The sequence below is a fragment of the Eulemur rufifrons genome, chromosome 3 (assembly GCF_041146395.1).
Source record: "Eulemur rufifrons isolate Redbay chromosome 3, OSU_ERuf_1, whole genome shotgun sequence".
In the NCBI taxonomy this organism is placed as follows: Eukaryota; Metazoa; Chordata; class Mammalia; order Primates; family Lemuridae; genus Eulemur; species Eulemur rufifrons.
This window is the reverse complement of record NC_090985.1, coordinates 2778994-2800100: the sequence shown is the minus strand read 5'-3', so window position 1 is coordinate 2800100 and position 21107 is coordinate 2778994. Positions and strand designations below refer to the sequence as shown.

At 39.1% G+C, this 21107-nt stretch overlaps 2 protein-coding genes across 5 annotated transcripts in view; one reads left to right on the top strand and one right to left on the bottom strand.

Moving 5' to 3' along the window:
- Window positions 1-2086: 2086 nt before the first annotated feature.
- LOC138381427 (stabilizer of axonemal microtubules 2) lies at window positions 2087-19710 on the bottom strand. 2 transcript variants are annotated; one of them, XM_069465642.1, is made up of 4 exons: window positions 19670-19710; window positions 15857-16036; window positions 10230-10432; window positions 2087-3027 (listed from the first exon to the last, which is right to left on the bottom strand). In XM_069465642.1, the coding sequence occupies exons 1-4, from the start codon at window positions 19705-19707 to the stop codon at window positions 2087-2089; spliced, it is 1362 nt and encodes a 453-aa protein (XP_069321743.1). In that variant the 5' UTR covers window positions 19708-19710. The 2 variants fall into 2 exon arrangements, with proteins under 2 accessions (XP_069321743.1, XP_069321742.1); XM_069465641.1 differs by lacking the exon at window positions 15857-16036 and having other exon boundaries at window positions 19670-19707.
- A 207-nt stretch (window positions 19711-19917) lies between these two features.
- EFL1 (elongation factor like GTPase 1) overlaps window positions 19918-21107 on the top strand; it is a 125206-nt gene continuing 124016 nt past the window's right edge. For 2 of the 3 annotated variants that reach the window (XR_011233156.1, XM_069465639.1), the window contains exon 1: window positions 20783-20892. Coding sequence is in view for 2 of the 3 variants with exons in the window: in XM_069465639.1 (XP_069321740.1) it covers window positions 20802-20892 (91 nt within the window). In the remaining variant the exon portion in view is untranslated. Of the gene's footprint in view, window positions 19979-20782; window positions 20893-21107 lie in introns of those variants that run through there. The other variant, XM_069465638.1, reaches the window with a different exon arrangement.

The following is a 21107-nucleotide window of genomic DNA, read 5'->3' as shown; positions in this document are numbered from 1 at the left end:
GTGTGAGTGTGTGTGTGTGTGTTCCTGCACAGTATTTCAAGGAGACCTAGGAAGAGGACGAATCAGGGATTGTTAGCTTTCCACCGCCAGAGCTTGGAAGTCTCTTTAACTCTTGTGCAGAGATACAGATCCCTCTGTGCCCGTTTGTATGCTATTCCCACCTTCCATTTTTCTTGATTTGTCAAATTCCCACTTATCTTTCAGGATTCAGCTCAGCTGTCATCTCCTACCTATCATGTGCTAGATTATGGGAGACACATTATTCATCCTTGTCTCCTCGGCCCATGGTGAACTGCCTCAGTAACCCTAATAAGATGTCTTATTAAGGGTCACTTTTGTCCAGGGAGACCATCCCTCTCAAATGATAGAGGGATTTCAATATCCAGCATTGGAATATGGACCAGGATAAGAGAGTTCTAATTTTTAATTTTGATTATGTAATAACATTTTCTATTTAAAAAGTAAGAATATCTGCTTACATATAGTTTAACCAATACTTGACTTTATTTAAAAGCTCTCTTTCCCACAGAAAATTAGGTACAGAAATGATTTTATGACAATCCATTCCTTTTATTGATGTTTTATTAATGTTACATAAAATATAAAATTTCACAGAACAATTTTCACTAATAAATGCAAATGTAAATAAGAACACATTACTTTCAAATAATTAAAAACATTTTAACCAAACATTGATGAATCTATTCTCAATAAAATATATTTTGAAACAATTCTGAAGCCATAAAAAACTAAAATTTACTTTATGCTAAATCATATTCTTCCACACTGCAAACATTTATTTTTTAAAAAAACCAGCCACCCAATAAGAGTTTAATTCATTAGAAAATTTCCAGCATTTACAATTGCGTTCTGTTGCTTCTACTTCACTTACTGGCATCATTCCTTTCCTCCCTTCTCAGCACTTATCTTCAAACTGGAAGAGGTGAACGAGGTGACTATGACCCATCCAGGGCCTGGTTCTGCTTCTGAACAGTGATTATGAGTGTGGCAATTAGATGCACAAATTACCTGAGTTTACCCTGAAGATTTCTTCAGAGCTGTCGGTGTTCCTAAAACTACTCTTGCAAATACTTTTTCCTTTCTGAAAATACTGTCATTCAAACCAAGGTATTTCCCCAATCCAAGCTCTACATTTTCCATAAAAACTTCTCGGGTGTTCATGAAACTTTAGAGGACAAGGCTCTTTTTAGAAGTACACTACTCGTAAGCTTAATGCAAATTAGGTTATTTTACCATCCTGGCCACCGGCCAGAAAATGAGGATTGAGTGGGTAATTATCCTAATTTGAAAATGAAAAAACAAGTACAAAAAGAGATTGAGTGATTTATTAACACAATCCATCACATGTGTACTTTTACTCTGTGGATTAAAATGCATAATGTGATCTGATGCTCAAAACAAACTTTTTTGAGAACAGATCTCCTTTTACAAATGAAGACACTAAGGCTCAGAGACATGAGTCACTTGCCTAAAGTGGCGCAAATAGAAATTGATGTCATCAGAACTTAGGTCCTCAGATTCCCAGCCCACAGAGCCTTTCCTTGCCTTTTCTTAACTTGAACACGGTGCGGAGCAGCAGAGCAGTCTCCAAGCCACAAACCCAAACTTGACTTGGTGTACACCAGGAGTCTGAGGAAAATGAATCCTATTCTCTTGGAGAAGGAATTTATATCATTTTCCATGGTGTTCTAGATAGTCCTAATGTGCTTGATAAATGACAACTGTAATGTGCATAACCATACAACCACCACAGTGATAAACAGAAGTATAAATGATAATAGATTGGGGACAAGCTACGAAACAGTATGTTGGGTATTAAAATAGTTCACAGGAGAATATACATTATTCAACCTTGAGAAATGCATATTAAAGAACAATCTTGATTAAAATACAAATGGATTTTAAGATTCTGATCTCCTATAATACCTTTTCCAATTTTCTTGTTTAAAACCTAAAAAATAATTTATTATACCTCTCAAAAAATTTTTCTCACTATAAAAATTGGGCTTTCCCTTGAAAAACCAACACCTTGCTAGTTAGCTTCCTTTTAAGCACAATTTGATGACTAGAAGGCCTTCACTGCAGGAATGATCTTGCGGAAGAATTTATGACCTTGGGAATTTGTATTTTCAAATATATAACCAGGAGGAGAGGGATAACTAGCTGGGCAAATTTCCTGTTTCTTCGGTGTGTACTCTATAGAGTACATGGTTGCATCATCAAATGGAACAGAACTCTTAAAAGTAACATTTAAAGGTTTGCAACTCTTTGTTGGAATCAATTCATGTGGCACATAGTGAGATCTGAAAGTGCTCAAATCGTCAAATTTTCCAGATGGGTTGGGGATCTGCTGCTGCTTCTTAATAAGTCCTTGACGACAACTTTCCCATGCTGGAAAATCTTCCTTCATGGTGCTTTTTCCTTGGAAAGGAAAATTGTTACTTCTACGAGAAACTGGCCGGATGGGAACCACGCGACTGGCCTGATATGGAACATAGTCCAGATGGCTCGTGCTGTGCAGCTCCATGCTCCCCATAGGGGGCACATACTCTGGTACTTTCTTGGCTGCAGGTGTTGGGATTTCCCACGATTGAAAACTTTCACGGAATTCAGTGCTTCCTTGAAACTGAGCATTTTGGGTCACTCTGGTATATGCAGGTCTGCAGATTTTTGCAGTTTCACCAACAAGACCCTGAAAGTCATTCCGGTGAGTTGTGAGATCTTCAAAGGGTTGGTCAGTTGGTTTGTAAACTTCTTTAGGCCTTTCAGACTTGAATTCTAGCTGATGAGGTACATAATCAAGGCAATAACTGGTATCACCATTAAAAGGGACTGTAGAATGTTTGACCACAGAGGAGGGTTTAAAGCTTTGCCTAAGCTTTATCTCCTGAGGAACATAGTCATCCTGAAATGTAGTTGAATTTCCAAATTTCACAGTAGGGGGATGGTAAGTTTGTTCTGGTTTATAAAGTTCACTTTTCTGAATGTCCCAAGCTCTATAATCATCTTTAAAATTAAAAACAAAGAAACAAAACATTTTTAAATTCTTTAGAAAACAACCGTCTTCTAAAAATCATGACTGACTTCTCTCATTGCCAAACATCCTTCCATTTCCTTTAGAAATCCAAACACTAGCATTAGGTGTAATGTTTCTATGATTCCCCTCAGATTTGTTCTTTTTTCTTCATTTCCACCTTCCTCTATCCATCTCCTCACTTTAATACACATAACTGTCCATTTCCAGATTCCTCTGCACATAACCAGGCAAGGGCACATCTGAGCCCGATTGTGGGTAGTTCTTGAAATCCAAACGGACTTATTGTAGGTGAGGACAGAGTTTGAAAGATTATGGTTGAAGTCCCAGGAACTGGTTGGGATTTTCACTATGCTTCACACAAAATGATAAAGGAAGCCATAAAATCTAAGGCTTAAAATAAAATCAAGTGTCCTGATGTGTGGGCAAAAGTGATGAGGATATTACTACTTGCTTTGGAGGAACTCCTCAAAGGAGAGAACATTTCAACTCCATTATACTCTAGGAAGCCTAAAGAACTCCTTGAGGAAAGATACAGGGTAACTTGTACTATCCCCAAAGGATCACTGGCTTCAACTCTTCCCCCTCATGAAATGGACTTTCAGGCATTACCAAAAGATAGAGGGCTATCTAGAGGCCAGGGGCCTGAGCTGAGTACTTTCAAAAGTATTTAAAATTTTATGTAGAATTTAGAAGTGAACATTAGGGCTAAGATTTGAGGTTTAGAAGTTAAATACTCTTCAGCTGCTTTCTGCAGTTTACCTAGACCATAGATGGAAAACTGAAGTGTTTATATTTCAACTGAGGATTATTTATGTTTTCTATTTCTAGATGAGAAATATGGTAAGCTGGAAAATATTACAGAATTGACTTCACTCCAAAATTTCTATTTGTAAATATCAAATATTAGTTCATAAAAGACAAGTTTACTATACAAGATGTTATCAGAATCGAGACTGAAGTCTATGCAACATTTACTGGAAAGCTGAAACCTCAAATACTTATGTGGATATCTCTTTCAAAGAGAAAACTTTCTTATTCATAAATATCTCTGCCAAAATGGCCAAGTTTTGGACTACATAAATGATTAAGCTACTGTTTGGATGAGAGTGCATACCTGATCCAAGAATAGACAATCTGTAGACTAGCAGATGAACCGGGTGCAGTGGTTCATGCCTGTAATCCCAGCTACTCTGGAGGCTGGGGCAGGAGGATCACTTAGGGCCAGGAGTTTGAGACCACTCTAGGCAACATAGTGAGACCCTCATCTCTAAAAAAATTTTTAAAGAAAATTAGGCAGGCCTGGTGACATGTACCTATAGTCCCAGCTACTAGGGAAGCTAAGGGACGATCACTTGAGCCCAGGAGTTTGAGGCTGCAGTGAGCTCTAATTACACCACTGCATTCTAGCCTGGACAACAGAATGAGACTGTCTCCAAAAAAGAAAAAAAGAAAAAAATTAAAATCGAAATTGAAATTAAATTAAAAAATAGACTAGCAGAGAACTATGAAACAAACTGGCAAGAAAAGATGAGCTAGATTAAGCATTCTTATTCTTGTGAACTTAAAGTGGAAACTAAAAAGCCAGATGGAAATGGGAGAGGAATCTATAATAAAAGGATGCCAGGAGGCAGAGCTGGAGAACTACGGCAAGCTGAAGTTGTATTTAAACAGATGTAGTTTCAAATGTCTCAAGGACAGACAACACCTGAGGTATGTTTGTGGTAGGGCCGTCATTCTAGCAGGACTTTGTTTCCTAAGGATCTACTCCCAATAAGACTGTGGAATATTTCTGAGGGATTTTTCTGGCCCAGTCTCCCAGCCCACCATGCCCCCTAAACACTCGTTGGATGTCCCACAAGGAAAACCAGCCAAGCATCTGGGGCTCTTCTAGATTCCAATTTGTCACATTGGGCCACATACCAAGTGCTAGACTGCTTTCTCTTCCCCTAGTGGAGTCTCTCTGCTATGCCGATCTCAACCTTCAGCCTTGGCTTGGATTTAACAAATGCTCCTGGAGAATTAAGTGATCGGCCATCTCAGCTCACCTAAGAGGGGCTCCTCCCTCTCTGAAATTTCAGTTCTTTGCTTCTACAGCTGTCTGATACCATTAAAATGATTTTTAAAAATCTATACTTTTATTAGTTGTAGTGGAAGTAACAGCTTTCTACCATCTACTATACCCTACCTGGCAGCAGAACACACAGAAATTTGTAATGGATATAAGAAAAATGTCAAGCCCCTCAGTCTGGCAATCAAAGTTCTTCGCAATCTGATCTCAACCTTCCTTTATAGAATTACTATCTCTCAGCCCTGAAATCCTCGTATCCTTACCATGTCCACTGAAGAACCCTTTTATGTTTCTGGTTTTATACTTTTTTATTCATTTCATACCAGTTTGGGGGACGTCCCTCCTATTTCTATACGTTGGTACTCACTAGTCTCTGATGCATTCCCAGGCTGGCCTGAAGTGGTATCAGTTTTTGAAGCACTGATTGTTTCACTAATTTTCTAGTGAATTATGTTTTCACCTTGTGATATTTCATATTATTTATTTCTAGGATGGCTATTTAATTTTTCATGTTATTACTGCTTTTATTCTCAACTCAATTGTAAAATTTCTTTATGTAGTCCATATGATTTTATTTCTAAAATAAAAATATTTAAGGTGTATAGGATGTTTTAACATATATATACACATAGTGAAATGATTGCTGTAGTAAAGCTAATATATCCATCTCCTCACTTAGTCACCCGTGTGTGTGTGGGGGGGGGGTTGAAAGCACCTGAAATCTACTCTAAGTAAATTTCCAGTATACAATACGGTATTATTACTACAGTCATCATGCTGTACATTAGATCTCTAGATTTGTTCATCCTATCTAGCTGCAACTTTGTACGCCTAGGCCAACATTCCCCCCAGCTCCTTGCCCCTGGTAACCATCACTCTATTCTGTGCTTCTGTGTATTCAGCTTTTTCAGATTTCACATTTAAGTCAGATCATGCGTACTTTTCTTTCTATGTCTGGCTTATTTCACTTAGCATGTCCTCTCTAAGTTCATCCACGTTGTCACAAAGGACAGGATCTCCTTTTTTAAGTCTGAATAATATTCCATTGTATACATATGTATCACAATTTCTTTATCCATTCATTCATTTATTTTAGCTAAAGCAATCGTGAAAGAAAACAAAGTTGGAGGCATCACACTTTCTGATGTCAAATTACATTACAAAGCTAGTCAAAACAGTATGGTGTGGGCATAAAAACAGACACATCGAACAATGAAATAGAGAGTGCAGAAATAAACTTAAGCATATACAGCCAACTAATTTATGGCAAGGGTGCAAGAATATATGTGTAATGGAGAAAGAATAGTCTCTTCAATAAATAGTGTTGGGAAAACTGGGTATCCACATGCAGAAGAATGAAATTGGATCCTTATCTATCTATATCTATATATCTATAATCTCACAAATTTTTAATCCATTCATTCTTCAATGGATACCAGGTTGTTTCCTTATCTTGGCTATTGTGAATAGTGCTGTAATAAATATGGGTGTATAGATATCGCCTCAAGGTAATGATTTCATTTACTTTGGGTATACACCCAAAGGAGGAATTGCTGGATCCTAAGGAAGTTCTATTTTTAATTTTTTGAGGAACCTTCATACTGTTTTCCATAATGGCTGTAACAATTTACATTCCCACCAACAGTGTACAAGGATTCCTTTTTCTCCACATCCTTGTCAACACTTGCTATCTTTTATCTTTTTTATAGTATCCATCCTAACAGGTCTGAGGTGGTATCTCATAGTGGTTTTGATTTGCATTTACCTGATGGTTAGTAATGTTGACTATCTTTTCATATTCCTGTTGGCCCTTTGTATATCTTCTTTGGAAAAATGTTTATTCAGGTCCTTTGGCCAGTTTTTAATCTGGCTTTTTTTTTTTTTTTTTTTTTGCTATTAAGTTATGTGAGTTCCTTATGTATTTTGAATATTAATGCCTTATCTTATATATGGTTTGCAAATATCTTCTCCCAATTCATAGGTTGCCTTTTTGTTTTATTGTTTCCTTGCTGTGCAGAAGCTTTTTAGTTTGATGTAATACCATTTGTCTATTTTTTCTTTTGTTGCTTATACTTTTGGAGTCATAGCCAAAAAATCACTTCTAAGGTCAATGTCAAGGAAATTTCCTTCTATGTGAGTTTTATGGTTTCAAGTCTTACATTTAAGATGTTTACGTCTTTAATCCACTTTGAGTTGATTTTTGTGTATGGTGTAAGATAATGGTCCAATTTCATTCTTTTGCATGTGGATATCCAGTTTTCCTAACACCATTAAAGAGACTATTCTTTCTCCATTGAATATTCTTACATCCTCGTCAAAAATTAGTTGGCTATATACACTTGGGTTTACTTCTGGGCTCTCTATTCTGTTTTACTGGTATATGTGCTGTTTTTATGCCAGTACCATACTATTATAGTTCAATTACTATAGCTTTGTAACACAATTTGAAATCAAAGTGTGATGCTTCAAACTTTGTTCTTTCTCAAGATTGCTTTGGCTAATCAGGGTCTTTTGTGATTCCAAATAAATTTTAGAATTGTTTTTTCTATTTCTGTGAAAAATGCCATTTGAATTTTAATAGAGATTGCATTGAATCTATAGATTGCTTTGGGTAATATGAACATTTTAACAATATTATTCTAATCCATAAACATAGGATATGTTTCTATTTCTGTTTGTGTCTTTTTCAATGTCTTTCATCAATCTCTGTCTTTTTTTTTTTTTTTTTTTTTTTTTTTGAGACAGGGTCTCACTCTGTAGCCCTGGCTAGAGTGCAGTGGCATCATCATAGCTCACTGCAACTTCAAACTTCCGGGCTCAAGTGACCCTCCTGCCTCAGCCTCCTGAGTAACTGGGACTAGAGGTGCATGCCACCACGCCTGGCTAATTTTTCTATTCTTTGTAGAGATGAGGTCTTGCTCTTGCTCATATTGGTCTTGAACTCCTGACCTCAAGCAATCCTCCTGTCTTGGCCTCCCAAAGTGCTAGGATTACAGGCATGAGCCAACACGCCCAGCTTCATCAATATTTTATAGTTTTCAGTGTACAGATCTTTCACTACCTTGGTTATCAATAGTAAAGTTTCTAAATGTCAACAGCCATGCTGCAGTCCAGATCTCTGTATTCCCTGCAATGAGTAGCACAGAGAAGAGTAATCCCTAAAATTAGAGATTACTTTTATCAAATCAAATACTGATCTATTTTCATCATCTACACTTTAATAAGAATGAATTTCTAAGTTGAGACTGCTGGGGGCAGATATATTTTTGTTGAGGAGTCACCAGTTTCAGAAATCCCCATCTCCAGAATCTCAATGTTGCCCTGCTTCCCATCTTGTAGGGGTTTTTTCTTTATCATGTCCCATTTCTGTTTTTTCTCTATCCTTTAACTCTAAGAGGACAGTGAGACAGTATCTTCCCACTGTGACTCCTGAGTTCAGCTGCAGACCTGCCCTTAAGTAGTTATCTACAAAACCTGCAATGCAGCCACACAGAATGAGGAAGTTCAGCCTTGGCCCTTAGTATTTCTGTTGTGTCAAGACTGAAAACCTGGAAATATTAATATGATATAAAACATAACCTTTCCTGACTAGGAAAGATCAGGAGAGAAAAAGCCAGAGGGAACCCAGAATTCCTCAACCTTGAACTATGGGAGTGAAAATACGGGAACCCACAGGAAACTCAGGTAATGGAAAGCCAGAACTAATGTTGGTGTGAGTGTGTGTTTGTGTTGTGTGTAGATGTTCACAGCATCAGGGGACATCAATATTACTGATTTTTAAAATAGATCTTGTAGGAAAAAAGAAAAGAAAAATCTTACTATGGTTGTATAAAAGACTAAGTACAGTCATTTTCATCAATTTTTATGTCAAATTTTGCACAGACATTATCTCCTATGCATATCAATAAATTTATATCTCAGCAGTTACTATATGCTACATTTGATTATAATATACTTCTTAACCATATGTATAGACTTCACAATTTGTTTTCTGTGTAGCGTCTTATGTGCTCACAGCTTTAAAAAACAGAAAGAACATTGTTCCTGACCTCCCTAATAGTAGGCTCACAGATCACAGTATATTGATAACCTCCACTTGACTTACCTATTGAATGGGGAAGTGTGAAATTTAAAGAAAAAGCATGTTTTATTTAAAGTGTGAATCATTACATTGATTGTTGATGGTATTACTCTTACAAAAGAGTTTTATATTAGGACATACCCATTCAGCTATTTAATATAACTAATTTATATTATTTTAGAATGTAATCCTATATATGAAATTACATCATTAATAAAAGAAAATATAAAAATAATATCTATTATCAAGATGGCCTATTAAAAAAAAATAAAGACACCATCCCCCAAAAGTCATAGAATATTTTAGAATCAGATAGGCTTTTGGAAAGAAAAACATAAATTGTCCAGCTCCTACTCTTCCAAATCAGTTGCCAGCAAACAAGAGTCTTTCTCACACTTCCTCCATGCTGGAAGTGAGGAGCAGGTCCCTGTGTCATTGTTCAGGATTGCCTGTCACAGGGTAGATGAGCCTACCTTATTCTGAGGTTCAGTATCCAGAATCATCTGTTTTCAGATGAAAGCTTTATCCTCCACCCTAGCTTTTATCAGTATGGATAATATTTTGCTTCTCCATCTGTTAACTCTTTTGCTCTATAGGTTGGTTCAGAACTTGAATGGAGAAGGTTGCCATTTATTTGACCTTCTTAAAGGCTTAGTACTCTCCGTAGAGTTTAAATTCATTCTAGGATAGGAAGAAAGGAACAATGCCAACTAAATATGACATAAAGTGACAAATGTCACATAATGATTGTTGAATGGCATCTTTGTTTTTTATATGTTTTGAGATAGAGAAACCTAATTAAGTGGCTGAATTTGGACAGAAATCCAGGTTTATTAACTAAATCAAGCAAATGGTCTTTTTTTGCACTATATAATACTACTTTGACCAAAGAGAAAAATGTTCTTTCTTAAACCATTGGGACTATGTTTGGCAGCACACCAAAGTTATAATTTGATATTTGAGATTAAAGCTGGAAGTGAGTTTAGGTTTTTGGCTCCTTCATTTTTGAAATGGCAAGTTACCTTTATAGGTTGGGACAGTGTCCAATTTTCCTTTTTTAACTTGTTGTCTTTCCAAAGGGCGGATTATTGCCACAGGCTGCATTTTATAAGAATTAAAATCTCGTTTGTAGGTGGTGCCAAGATCAATCTTCCCCTGTTTCGGTTTATATTCTTCTGGTACATGGCGAGGCGGTTTGACTATTTCATAAGGACGATAATCCAACCTGAAATATATAAATTTGAAACATAGCCTCACAGGTTCTTTTATTTCTAATTATTCCAATGAAGTACTAAAAACTTCAAGGTTTTTTTTTCACTTGAAAAGTCCAAGAAGATATTAAGATGGTAACAGTCGATAAACTACTTGAAAAAAGTTACTGATTTCCTTTATAAGGTCCTAGCCAGTGACTAAATATCTTGAGAAAAGTAAATATGTCAAAAATTCTAGTTTTCAAAACATCATTACAATAGATCCTTAGTTAATTGGATATTAAGTAAATAAAATCCTCAAGTAATTGAATTTTTTTTAGACTGAAAGGAAATCTCAGGTAAAAGGCTTAATGAACCTGAAAAGTTTAAAAAATATATTCCCCTGGGTCCACTTTGTCAAAATCCTTATTCATCCTACTTAAAGACTCAAGCAAACTACTAGACATAATTCTTCTTGTTCAAGTCATGCTGTCTTCCTGCTCATTGTTAAATGATTAGTAACTCTGCCCTTTAGACATAAATCACATTCATAGTACAGATGTGAGTCTTATTTTGAGATCTCCCAGAAGCCCTTGACATGGATGGCCGCCAAAGGGCATTACATCACATGTGTGACAGAGGTGGTGTTGAAGACACCGGGGTGGTCTGCAGGAATGGAGAGGACCACAGACTCACACGGGTCAGACTGCTTGGGCCCAAACCCCTGCTCTGTCATCGGATAACTTAGTTAACCTGTGTATACCCCAGTTTCCTTATATATATAAAATGGGACAATGATATCCACCTCATAGAGTTCTTTTAAGGATACATACACGTTTAGAAGAATGCTTGGTACATAGTAATATGTTAGCTACTACTGTTATTACTCTAACTCTTCACGGATTGCTTTTCTCTTGTGCACTGGCATGCCACTCATTTTATAATTAGTTTAAACTATCTGGTATTAATCAATATTTTCTCACCCCCTTCAACTCTCCTCTTCAATCAACTTCACTCTGGTTTCCAGCACTGTCCCTACTGCAGCTCTAAGGTGCATAGTGACTTCTGTGTGATCAAGTCCATCAAGTATTTTTAGTCCTCTTCTTACTTCACCTCTCCAGCAGTAATCGATATTATTGTCCACTCTTTCTATTTCCAGAAAATTCTCTTCTCCTGCCTTCCTATTTCTTCTCGGTCTCCTAGGCAGCTTCATCTACCTCTACTCAGTCATTAAATAAATGTTGGAGTTCCTCTCAAGACTTGGACCTACACACTCTCCTCTTCTCATCCATTATTCACTCCTGAGGGCAACCCCTCTACTCCCACAGCTTCAGTTACTACCTATATATTAGGTTATTAAGTATGAAGTGTCTAATTTCCTTAAGTACTGACAGTTGATATCTCTGTCATTTCACTTTGACATTTCCTGTTTTATTTTTATTGTGAAGGTACATCCTCATTCTTTCAAATGCATGGTTTGGCTTGTGATTATCTTTCAAATTTTTTTAGAACAATTTTTGTGAAACCATGGATAAGTAAAAAATTTGTGTTATTTTCTAATATGAGTTCTGTCATGGAACCAGTGCTGTGCAGACAGCTCAAAATATCCATGAAGTGTTTGGGAAGGATGTGGCTAATGAATGCACAGTACATGAATGGTTTGAGAATTTCTGTTCTGCTGATTTTAATCTTGAAAATGAGCCATGTGGGTGACCTGAGATCAAGGTGGATAAAGAGGAGCTAAAAGCTGTAGTGGAAGCGAATCCATCTCAACCTATGTGTAACATTTCATAGTTAATGACCTAACAGAAGTGACTCTCAAATTTATATTTCAGTTTAGACCTCTTGTCTGGGCTCCATATCAGTACCTACAATAGTCTCTTGGATATTCAATGGTACCTCAAAACTCAATATGCCCTAAATCAACTATTTCCCCCCAACAAATCTGGTCCTTTTTGATTGTTCTCTATTTTAGTGAATGGCATCACCATCTCTTCAGCCACACCGTCAGAAACCCAAGACTCAAGCTTATACCTCGCCTCCCTCCCATATCTAGTCCATCACCAACTCCTGTCAGTTTTGCCTCCTAAATATCTCTCAAATCTAACCTCTTTTCTCCATCTCTGTCACTACCATAATATTCAAAGCTGTCAGAACAGCTCATTTGAGCCACTTCAGTAGCTTCCTAAACTCATACCTGCATCCACTCTAGTCCACTGTCCAATCTTTTCTCCACATTGCAAGCAACATAATCATTTCACATGTAAATCAGATCAGGTCATTCTTGCTTTCATCCCCCTAGCCTCTTCCTTGCCTCTTTTACACAGCTCTGTCCCCAAAACCCAAAACTACCAAGGAAGGAAGGGAGAGAGGGAGGGAGGGAGGGAGGGAGGGAGGGAAAGAAAACAAAAGAGAAAGCTTCAATGGTTTCTTATTGCTCTAAGGATGTAGACAAAACAGAATAGGGCCTGAAGGCTCTGCCTGGCCTGCTTCATCAGCCTCAACTCACATTGCTGTGCTTCCTCTTTCTTTCTCTGCTCCAGCTGCCCTTCTTTGAAAATTCCCCACCTTCCATGCTCCTGACTCCTACATGCTACTCTCTCTGCCTGGAATGTACTTCCTTCCCCTCTTGATCCACTTAATTGCTTAACATCCTTCAAGTTTTAGCTCATTTTTCTCATTTTCCTCATAAAATTCAACCTATTATTCTGGCTGTCAAGATACCCTGTTCCTACTCTTCATAGATTTTGTGATGTGTTTGATTGCTATGTCCACTGGACTGTGAGATCTGTAAGCACCAGTGTATCCCAGGTGCCGAGTACAGTGCTGTAGCACTTGATACTTAATAAATGCATGATACGTATTGAATAGATGAATAGTAGTAGAAATCACATACCTCTGCTTCTCTAGACATGTGAATTGTTCTTTGCTCTTCCCAAATACCAGCTAGAGAGGAATAGGCTAAAAGGCAATCGGGGAGTGGGAGAATCAGGGAGAGAAGGGCAGAGAGAAAGCTTAGAAGTCTCAGTTTCTCTGGTTAGACCACTTCAGTGTTAGAAAGTATACTCCAAACCCAAAGCCACTTCCTATGGAGAAGTAGAAGCGGGTGAATGCAGTCTTATTCATCTAATACATCCTGAACATTTGATATGCCCAGAATCCTACTCTTCAGGGCAGACTTCCTGCCAACTCCGGCAGTCACCTAACTGTGCTACAACTGCACTGCTATAACAGATCCAAAGTTTCATATATGTTCAGACATCTCTTTACACAGGCTCTTCCTGTATTACAGAAAAGCATAGAATGATACCTTATTCTTTGTACAGATAAATTCACTTTCTACTACCTAGTCAACATGGTCAAGGTGAGGAAGTCAAGCAAGAATTCCAAGTGCCTAGGTTATGGCTCTTAGAAATACTGCTAGTTTCCCAGTTGAAATACAAAGAAAAGATCCAGTATCTTACTAAGTGGAGAGATGATGATTTAAGAACTAATTTTTAGTTTTATTGGCATATTTGGACATTTTGGGAATTGGGACTTTTCAATTTTTAAAAAATCATTAAGGCCTACTTGAACAAGTCAATTGGGAAAATTCAGAATTGAAAAGCAACTGCCTTTTAAAATGGCAAGTTAAACTTTCTCAATTTTAACATTTAGAACTGGTTAAAAGCAAACTATTTATTCAATAAATATGAATATTGTGAAATTTATTTCAAATCTGTCTTATGAACCACTGAGGCATCAAGGAAGAAATAAATTAAGGTGAATAAAAAAGAGCACCCATTCCCATTTACTCCGTCTCAATCAGTTGTTCAGTATCTTCATCTCATTTATTATCATCTGTAATTATCTTATTTACCTGATTTTTTGTTTCTGGATGATCTGTCCCACAAGACTGTAAACAACAGTCAGGCCAAGCCCTTCTCGGCTCTGTGTTCCACGTCACCCTCAGTGAGTGGTCCATGCTGACCCCTCGCAGTGAGTGAGTGGCAACAGACGCACCAAATGCAGATTCCTGGGACCCACTCCATTGTCTACTCTTTTAGGTGGAGCTCTAGAATATGCAATTTTAACACTTCTAGATGGTACTAAAGCATAACAAATTCTGAGGACTGTGGAAAATCTTCAAATTTGTAAAAGAGTCACATACCTACAGAAGGAACCAGAGTCACCAAAACACTATTATTGCAAGAGTTGCCTGAAATGTTAAAGGTAGAAATGTTAAACTAAAAGTTTGAAAGTCTCCACCCGTGCTATGTAAGTAGAACCAGCTCTATCTGAAATGAAATGGAAATGGCTAACACTAAAATTTAAAGCTGTCACAGAGCATTTTTAAAACCTCAAACTATTGAAATCTGATATATGATTTCTTGAAAGCAGAGAATTCTTCATTGATATTTTTGATATTATTGATATTTTTATACTTAATTCCTAAGATTATGCCTTGAATATAGTGTACACATTAACAGTTTAAGTAAAATAATAAATAAATAAATCCATCTAAGTGACAAAGATACAAAGAGATCAAAAAAGCTAAGTCCCAATGAAAAGTTTAGGCTTAAGAGGATTTTTTTGTGCATCACCCACTGAGCAAATATTGGTTACCTACTATGTGCCAGTAGGCATCGTACTAGGTTCCTGGAAATAGAATGCTGGTGACAACAGTCATAGTTCCTGCCGTCATGGAACACTGATAGGGTGGTCCTGTGAGAGCTCATGTAGAAGAATTTCCCCTAGCCTGAAAACTGGGTGAGGTGTCAGAAGAGGTTTTTCCAAGTGAAAATTTAGTTGATATCTACATTTTGAATGGGTATTAACTAGGGGAAGAAGGAGGGAAAATTCCAGGTAGGGAAAATAGTATCTTGGAAAGCTCTGAGTGAAGGGAAACCTGGCACTTTTGATGGAAATGAAAAATGGCCCATGGGTGGGAGCATAAGAGAGTGAAAAGAGCATTGAAGTAAAAATAAACTAGAGAAGCAAGTAGGGAGCAAACCATGCAGGATTTTGGTAAAGATTTTGGTCTAGGGTATATACAATGGGAAAGTTTAAGAGTATTTTAAGCAGGAAGGTGATAGGATTAGATTTGCATTATAAAAAGATCATCTTGGCAGGTTAAGGCATTGAAAACAGATACAGCTTGCAGAAAGTACAGTAGAGACAGATAGAACAATCAGAAAGCATTCCTTGAGGTGGTAGTGTCTGTGTAGATAAATATGAGATATTTTAAGTGGTAAAAAGAAAAATCAATAGAACCTTTTATTTCCTTTTTTCCTTCTCTTTGTCAACCTAATTTAATTCTCATCTTTCTGTTTTTCTTGAGTTGTGACTTAGTTTCTTGTTTATTAGATTGGTTCAACTTAAATCAACTGAATAGCTCAATTTAAATAGTTCGAAAACCTTATTAAGACCAGAAGAGTTGGGAGAAAAATAAGTAAAGCAAATAGTAGTTAAATATTTACTTAAATGTAGTTATTCCTTCCATTTTACCACGGCATGCTTGAACTTCCTGCTTGGGTTTAAGACTCTGAGATGGAGGAACATTGCCATACATAGGATAGTTTTCCAAATATTCAGTTGTGGGGCAAAACACGCCAGAATTTTCATAAATCCTTGTGGTTCCATGCGGACAATGATGATGCCTGTACAAAAAAATAAACTGAAAGATTTTACCTTAAAAAGACATTTTGTGTGGTAATTCCGTTTTAATCAGAGACCTTCAATAAACTGTAAATTTTCGAGCAGCTTTACAAAGAAACAAAAAACTCTGCAAGGATGTTTACAAAAACAATGAACAAATTATGGTGTATCCTTATGTGGCGGAAACTCTGGTTTTGTTCTTACAATAATTTAGTGTCTTATTTTACTACAGAAGCTGAACAGCTAACAAGGGAATTGCCCAGACTCTTGCAGACAGGTTCTACATACAGTTTAGCCTTCACCTATAAGGTGTATTCACGTGAGACGTGGATTCGTAACAGAGCTACTTAGGGAGAGAGGCAGGGCACAGCATGCATTTTGCTTGCCTAGCTTGTGGTAGAGGCAGAGAGAGATTAGAGCCAGCATTGTTAGGCAGCATCCTGACTTGCAAGGTGGTTTCCTGACTTGACAGCTTTCCGAACTTGGCAGAAATGAGTGGTTCTGGAGTGTACAGCTCTGTTGCAGGTAGTGGCTTCCATGTCAGTCCACTTCTGTAGTGAGATTTTTGGGAATTTTTCAGGAAACTTAATTTGAAAATTGTTTCTTCAGTTCTTCCAAGTGAACTATATATATTCCTTAATAAATTCCTTTTTCCCTAACTAACCAGAGTAGATTATGTTGTCCATAATAAGAACCATGACCAATGTATCATGTAAGCTAATAGTAGGCAATTGTTAAAGAGAATGAAATTGACCTTTATGCATGGCCATTGGAAGACGGTGACATCATAAACAGTAAAAAAGTGGATTGCAGAATAGTATGTACAGTATACTCTCTCTTTTTTAATAAAAAAAACTATGCATATGTAAAACAAATCTTAAATAACATCTATTATCTGTGGGGGAAAGGATCATGAAGGATTTTCACAATATTATAGTTTTTTTTGCTTAGCTTTTTATACTATGCCTCATGTATACTTATTGCGTAATTGAAAAAAAAAGAGATAAAATCCTTAAAAAACAAAACTAACAAAAAACCGAAACACACAAAGTCAAGTCATACTATTCTAAAATATAAGGTCAATTTCTTAGGTCTGGTAATATTTGGGAGCCCCAGGCCATGTAGTGAGGGGTGATAATAAAAGCCCAGGTGAAGCTGAACCTGAAGAAAATGCATTTCTCTGTAGATGAATCAAAACTAAGGTTCTACCTGAACTCAATGAACCCCCAGGAAAAAAAATAAAAGAGAAATAGGTTTTTTTGCTTGGAAGTTGCCGCATGAAGAATTGTGGTACAGGGAGGAATGAAGAGGTGGTGTCACAGGGTATCTAAGAAACTTCAAAGTCAGGGAGTTAGGAGATTCAGGAAAATCTGCTGAAAATGGAGGCTGTGGAAAAGTGCTGAAGTGATTTAGTGCCACACATGGTCCCAGACTCTTTGGAAAAATAGAGGCAGGGTACACAGGTCCATGCATAGAGGTTCATCATGATATAGCTGCACTTAGTTGTAAGAACCAAGTCAAAGTTTTAGAATTTGTCATTGTTTTTATTTTTATTTTACATCAAAACAATACATTCACATTGTAAAAAATCTAACAGTGCTGTGGTGTTATAAAGGAAAGAAAAAGCCTCTTTTCCCAACCCAACATTTCCAATCCCCAACAGCAGCTTTTTTCTTATTTCTTCTTTACAGTTTTCTGGAGGCTACATCTGTAGCACTTGTTTATAAACTTTGAACATCTTGATTTATCAGCTTAAATTACTAACTTTCAAATCTTAACATAAAATATAAAATTTAGTTAATTTGTACCACTCCCATTCACTTCCTATTATTGTATAGTCATTCATTCATTCATTCAGCAAGTATTTAATAAGCAAGGACTATGCAAAGGTATTAGGGATCTAGCATTAAGAAAGAAAAGGCAAAAATTTATCTGCCATCCTTGAGCTTATATCCTGGAGGAAGGGAGGGAGGAGTAGCCAATAACAAATAAATCAGAAAAATACATAGTATATAATAAGTGCAATGGAAAAAAATGAAGCAGCGAAGTGGGATAGAGAGTATGGGTTAGGGCAGGAAGGTTGCAATTTTAGATTGTGTGATATTTGAGCAAAGATCTGAACAAGAGGATCTTTCATTATATTTGAGCAAAGATCTAAATGAAAAGGATCTTTTCATTTGATTACATTTGTATCTTTAAATAATACACTTAAACTCCTTTTTTGAATTCCACTAACTTAAACAGCATTTCTGGATAGCTCCCTTTGCAAGCCCTTAGGCTATTAGCTCCTAGATACTTTTCTTTGATTTTCCTAGTTTGTAAAATGATGGAGAAAATTACTAGTTCCTAAATATTTTTCTAAATTTTCTGCCTTCCTTTTACATTCCTCTTTTTGCCAGCTATCCTTTTATATTTATTATATATTACTAAGTTATTTAGATTGTGTCTTTCAACCAAATAGCCATGCTTTGTCCATAGGCTTTTTAAAAGCCTTAAACCACTGGGACCTGGTCTCTACAAAAAACAGAAAAATTAACTGGGCATGGTGGTGTGAGCCTGTAGTCCCAGCTACTCGGGAGGCTGAGGCAGGAGAATCGCTTGAGCCCAGGAGTGTGAGGTTGCAGTGAGCTATGACGATGCCATTGAACCCTAGCCCAGGCGACAAAGTGAGACCCAGTCTCAAAAAACAAAACAAACCAAACTGGCTTTGTTTTGCTTGCTTTTTCTAGCAGATTGCATTTTCAGCATGTATTCTTGCAACTTCTATATTGCCTTTCTGAATGGCCTTTTTAATCTTGGCCTTTTCAGCCTTTTCTTCTTTATCACATTTCTTGGCATTTCTATTAAGTTCTTTTGCAGCAAACTTCAAGTTAAATGAGTGTCAATATTCGACATGATCCCACGACTCTTCTTGGGAGGCTGCAGCCTTGTGTATCTGTTAATCTACATCTAATCACAGACTGTGTTTATTATGAGACTGGCAGAGAAACTGCGTTCCATCAACATGCAGGCGTTTTTCCTTTGAAGGGGATGGCAAATACAAAGCGATTGACATATTCATATTTACTTAGCAAATAATGACCTAATGCTTGGGTCCACAGTGAGGCTGAGGAAGGACTGTGTTTCCAGGTGGTGGAAGGTTGTCAGGCAGGACTCGCAGGCCAGTTCTGGGCTTCAGGGTGGGGACTACTGTCCTGCCTCTTCAGTCTGACCCCCAAGGAGCGCTGCCTGGACGGGGATGGAAACATGGTCTGGCCAGGAGGACGAAAAGCTGGAGATGGACAAAGTGTAACACAGGTCGCAAACTCACGGCCTCGCCACCATTCTTTACATCCCTTTTGTGGGGTACGCCTTCTTCCAGCCGATCGGCTCCCACCGCTCACCAGCCTGCCGTCGCCGCTGCGTCGCGAGCACTGCCTACCTGGCCCCCTTGGACAGAGAGTCGCAGGACTGCAAGGAGGAAACGTTTTTGGCGCCGCGGCAGCGTTCGCGGGCCGGTCAGAGTAGACGCTACAGCCCTCGTCCTTTCATCTTCGGGGGCGGCCGCCAGCAGGGTCCCCGAGGGGCCAGCTCCGCCCACCGGGCCCTCGCCCGGCCCCCGAGCCCCGGCCCGCCGCTGCCCCGCCGCGTCTTACCCGCAGGTACAGATCTGACACAGGCACCTGCTCCTCATGCTCTCCGCCCGCCCGGCTCCCCGCGGTGCCGCAGCGCTCGCAGCTCGCGGCTTCCACAGCGCCCGCTGTAGTCAAGGCAACCGCGGGATCCCGGGAGACGGACGCGGCGCCGACTTCCGGCAGCGGCGCCGACGCGCGCGGGTCAAAGGTCGAGCGTGAGCCGGCTCCGCCCCCTCAGGCGTTCCAGACTCGCGGAGTTCTTGGCGTCTCGGCGCTCGGTGTGGCGGCGTCGGGAAGGGCTGCGCCGGGCCGGAGCCGCGGCCGGAGCCGGTGGGTGCGCGCCCGCGCTGGGGGCTGGCGTCCCCCTCCGCCGGCCTCTGAGCGGCGCTCGGGGCCGGGCCGCCGCGGCGGTGGGGCGGAGCGGGCCTGGGGCGAGTCGGGGCGGGGAGCGGTCGTCCGCCTCCGGAGCTTCCAGCCCGGGGCCCGGCGGCCGCTTCTCTGTAGACCCGGGGTCTTCAAAGGAACGGACCCAGGACCCCGCAGAAATGAAAGGAATGTAGAGTTGAGGTTTTTGCTTTTAATTTGGAGAGGAATTAGGACTTGCAGTGCACCTGCTTGGTTAGCAAGCACGTGACCCGAAACTTTACTCAGGCTCTGTGGGGCGCTAATACAGCCAGCCGGGCGTTTCTGCTCCGGTGCGAGCGGACGAGGATGACAGAGTGCGGGACTTGGGGACAGGTTGGGGACAGGAAGGGGGAGACGTCAGCAGCATCTTTCCCTGCTGCATCGAACTCTTCCTGTACGTAGTTACTGGCCTGGAGAAGTTTGCCCCAGAACGCGTCCGTCGGCTGCGGTGTCACTGTGCACCCAGCCCCGGAGCTGCGTGATTCATCGCAGCCGTCGGACCCGGAAGGGTGAGCAAACTCCATTAAGTATAGTTGTCGTGTAATACTGACTTTAGTGCTCAAACTGCGCCGGGGCCTGAGTGGGCGTAGCCCATCAATCGGCTTCCGCTGGGCTCTTAGTTTAAGGGTCCTGACAAGTCTTGTCAGCTCCCAGCCTTTGATTTATTTCTTTTCTTTTGCCCTGACCTTTTAGTCCCTGGGCAATTTGTAAGAAATGTTTAATTTTTAATCACAGGAAATAAATAACCATGGTGCTCAATAGTTTGGATAAGATGATTCAACTCCAGAAAAACACTGCCAACATCAGGAATATCTGTGTTTTGGCTCATGTCGACCACGGTAAGAATCCTTTTTAAATGATGTATTTTCATTAATAAGCGGGGGGCGGGGGGGAATGTGTGTCTCTTCATGTCTCAGTGGAGTGAAGCTGTGGGCAAGCTGACAGTGATGTTTGCTAAGAAACAGGTCTTATTTTTTTAAAAAGTTTTCTGTGATAGAGAAGCATGCTTGGTGTGAAGCATTTGAAATGAACCCGGTTAATTAGTGATTAGCAT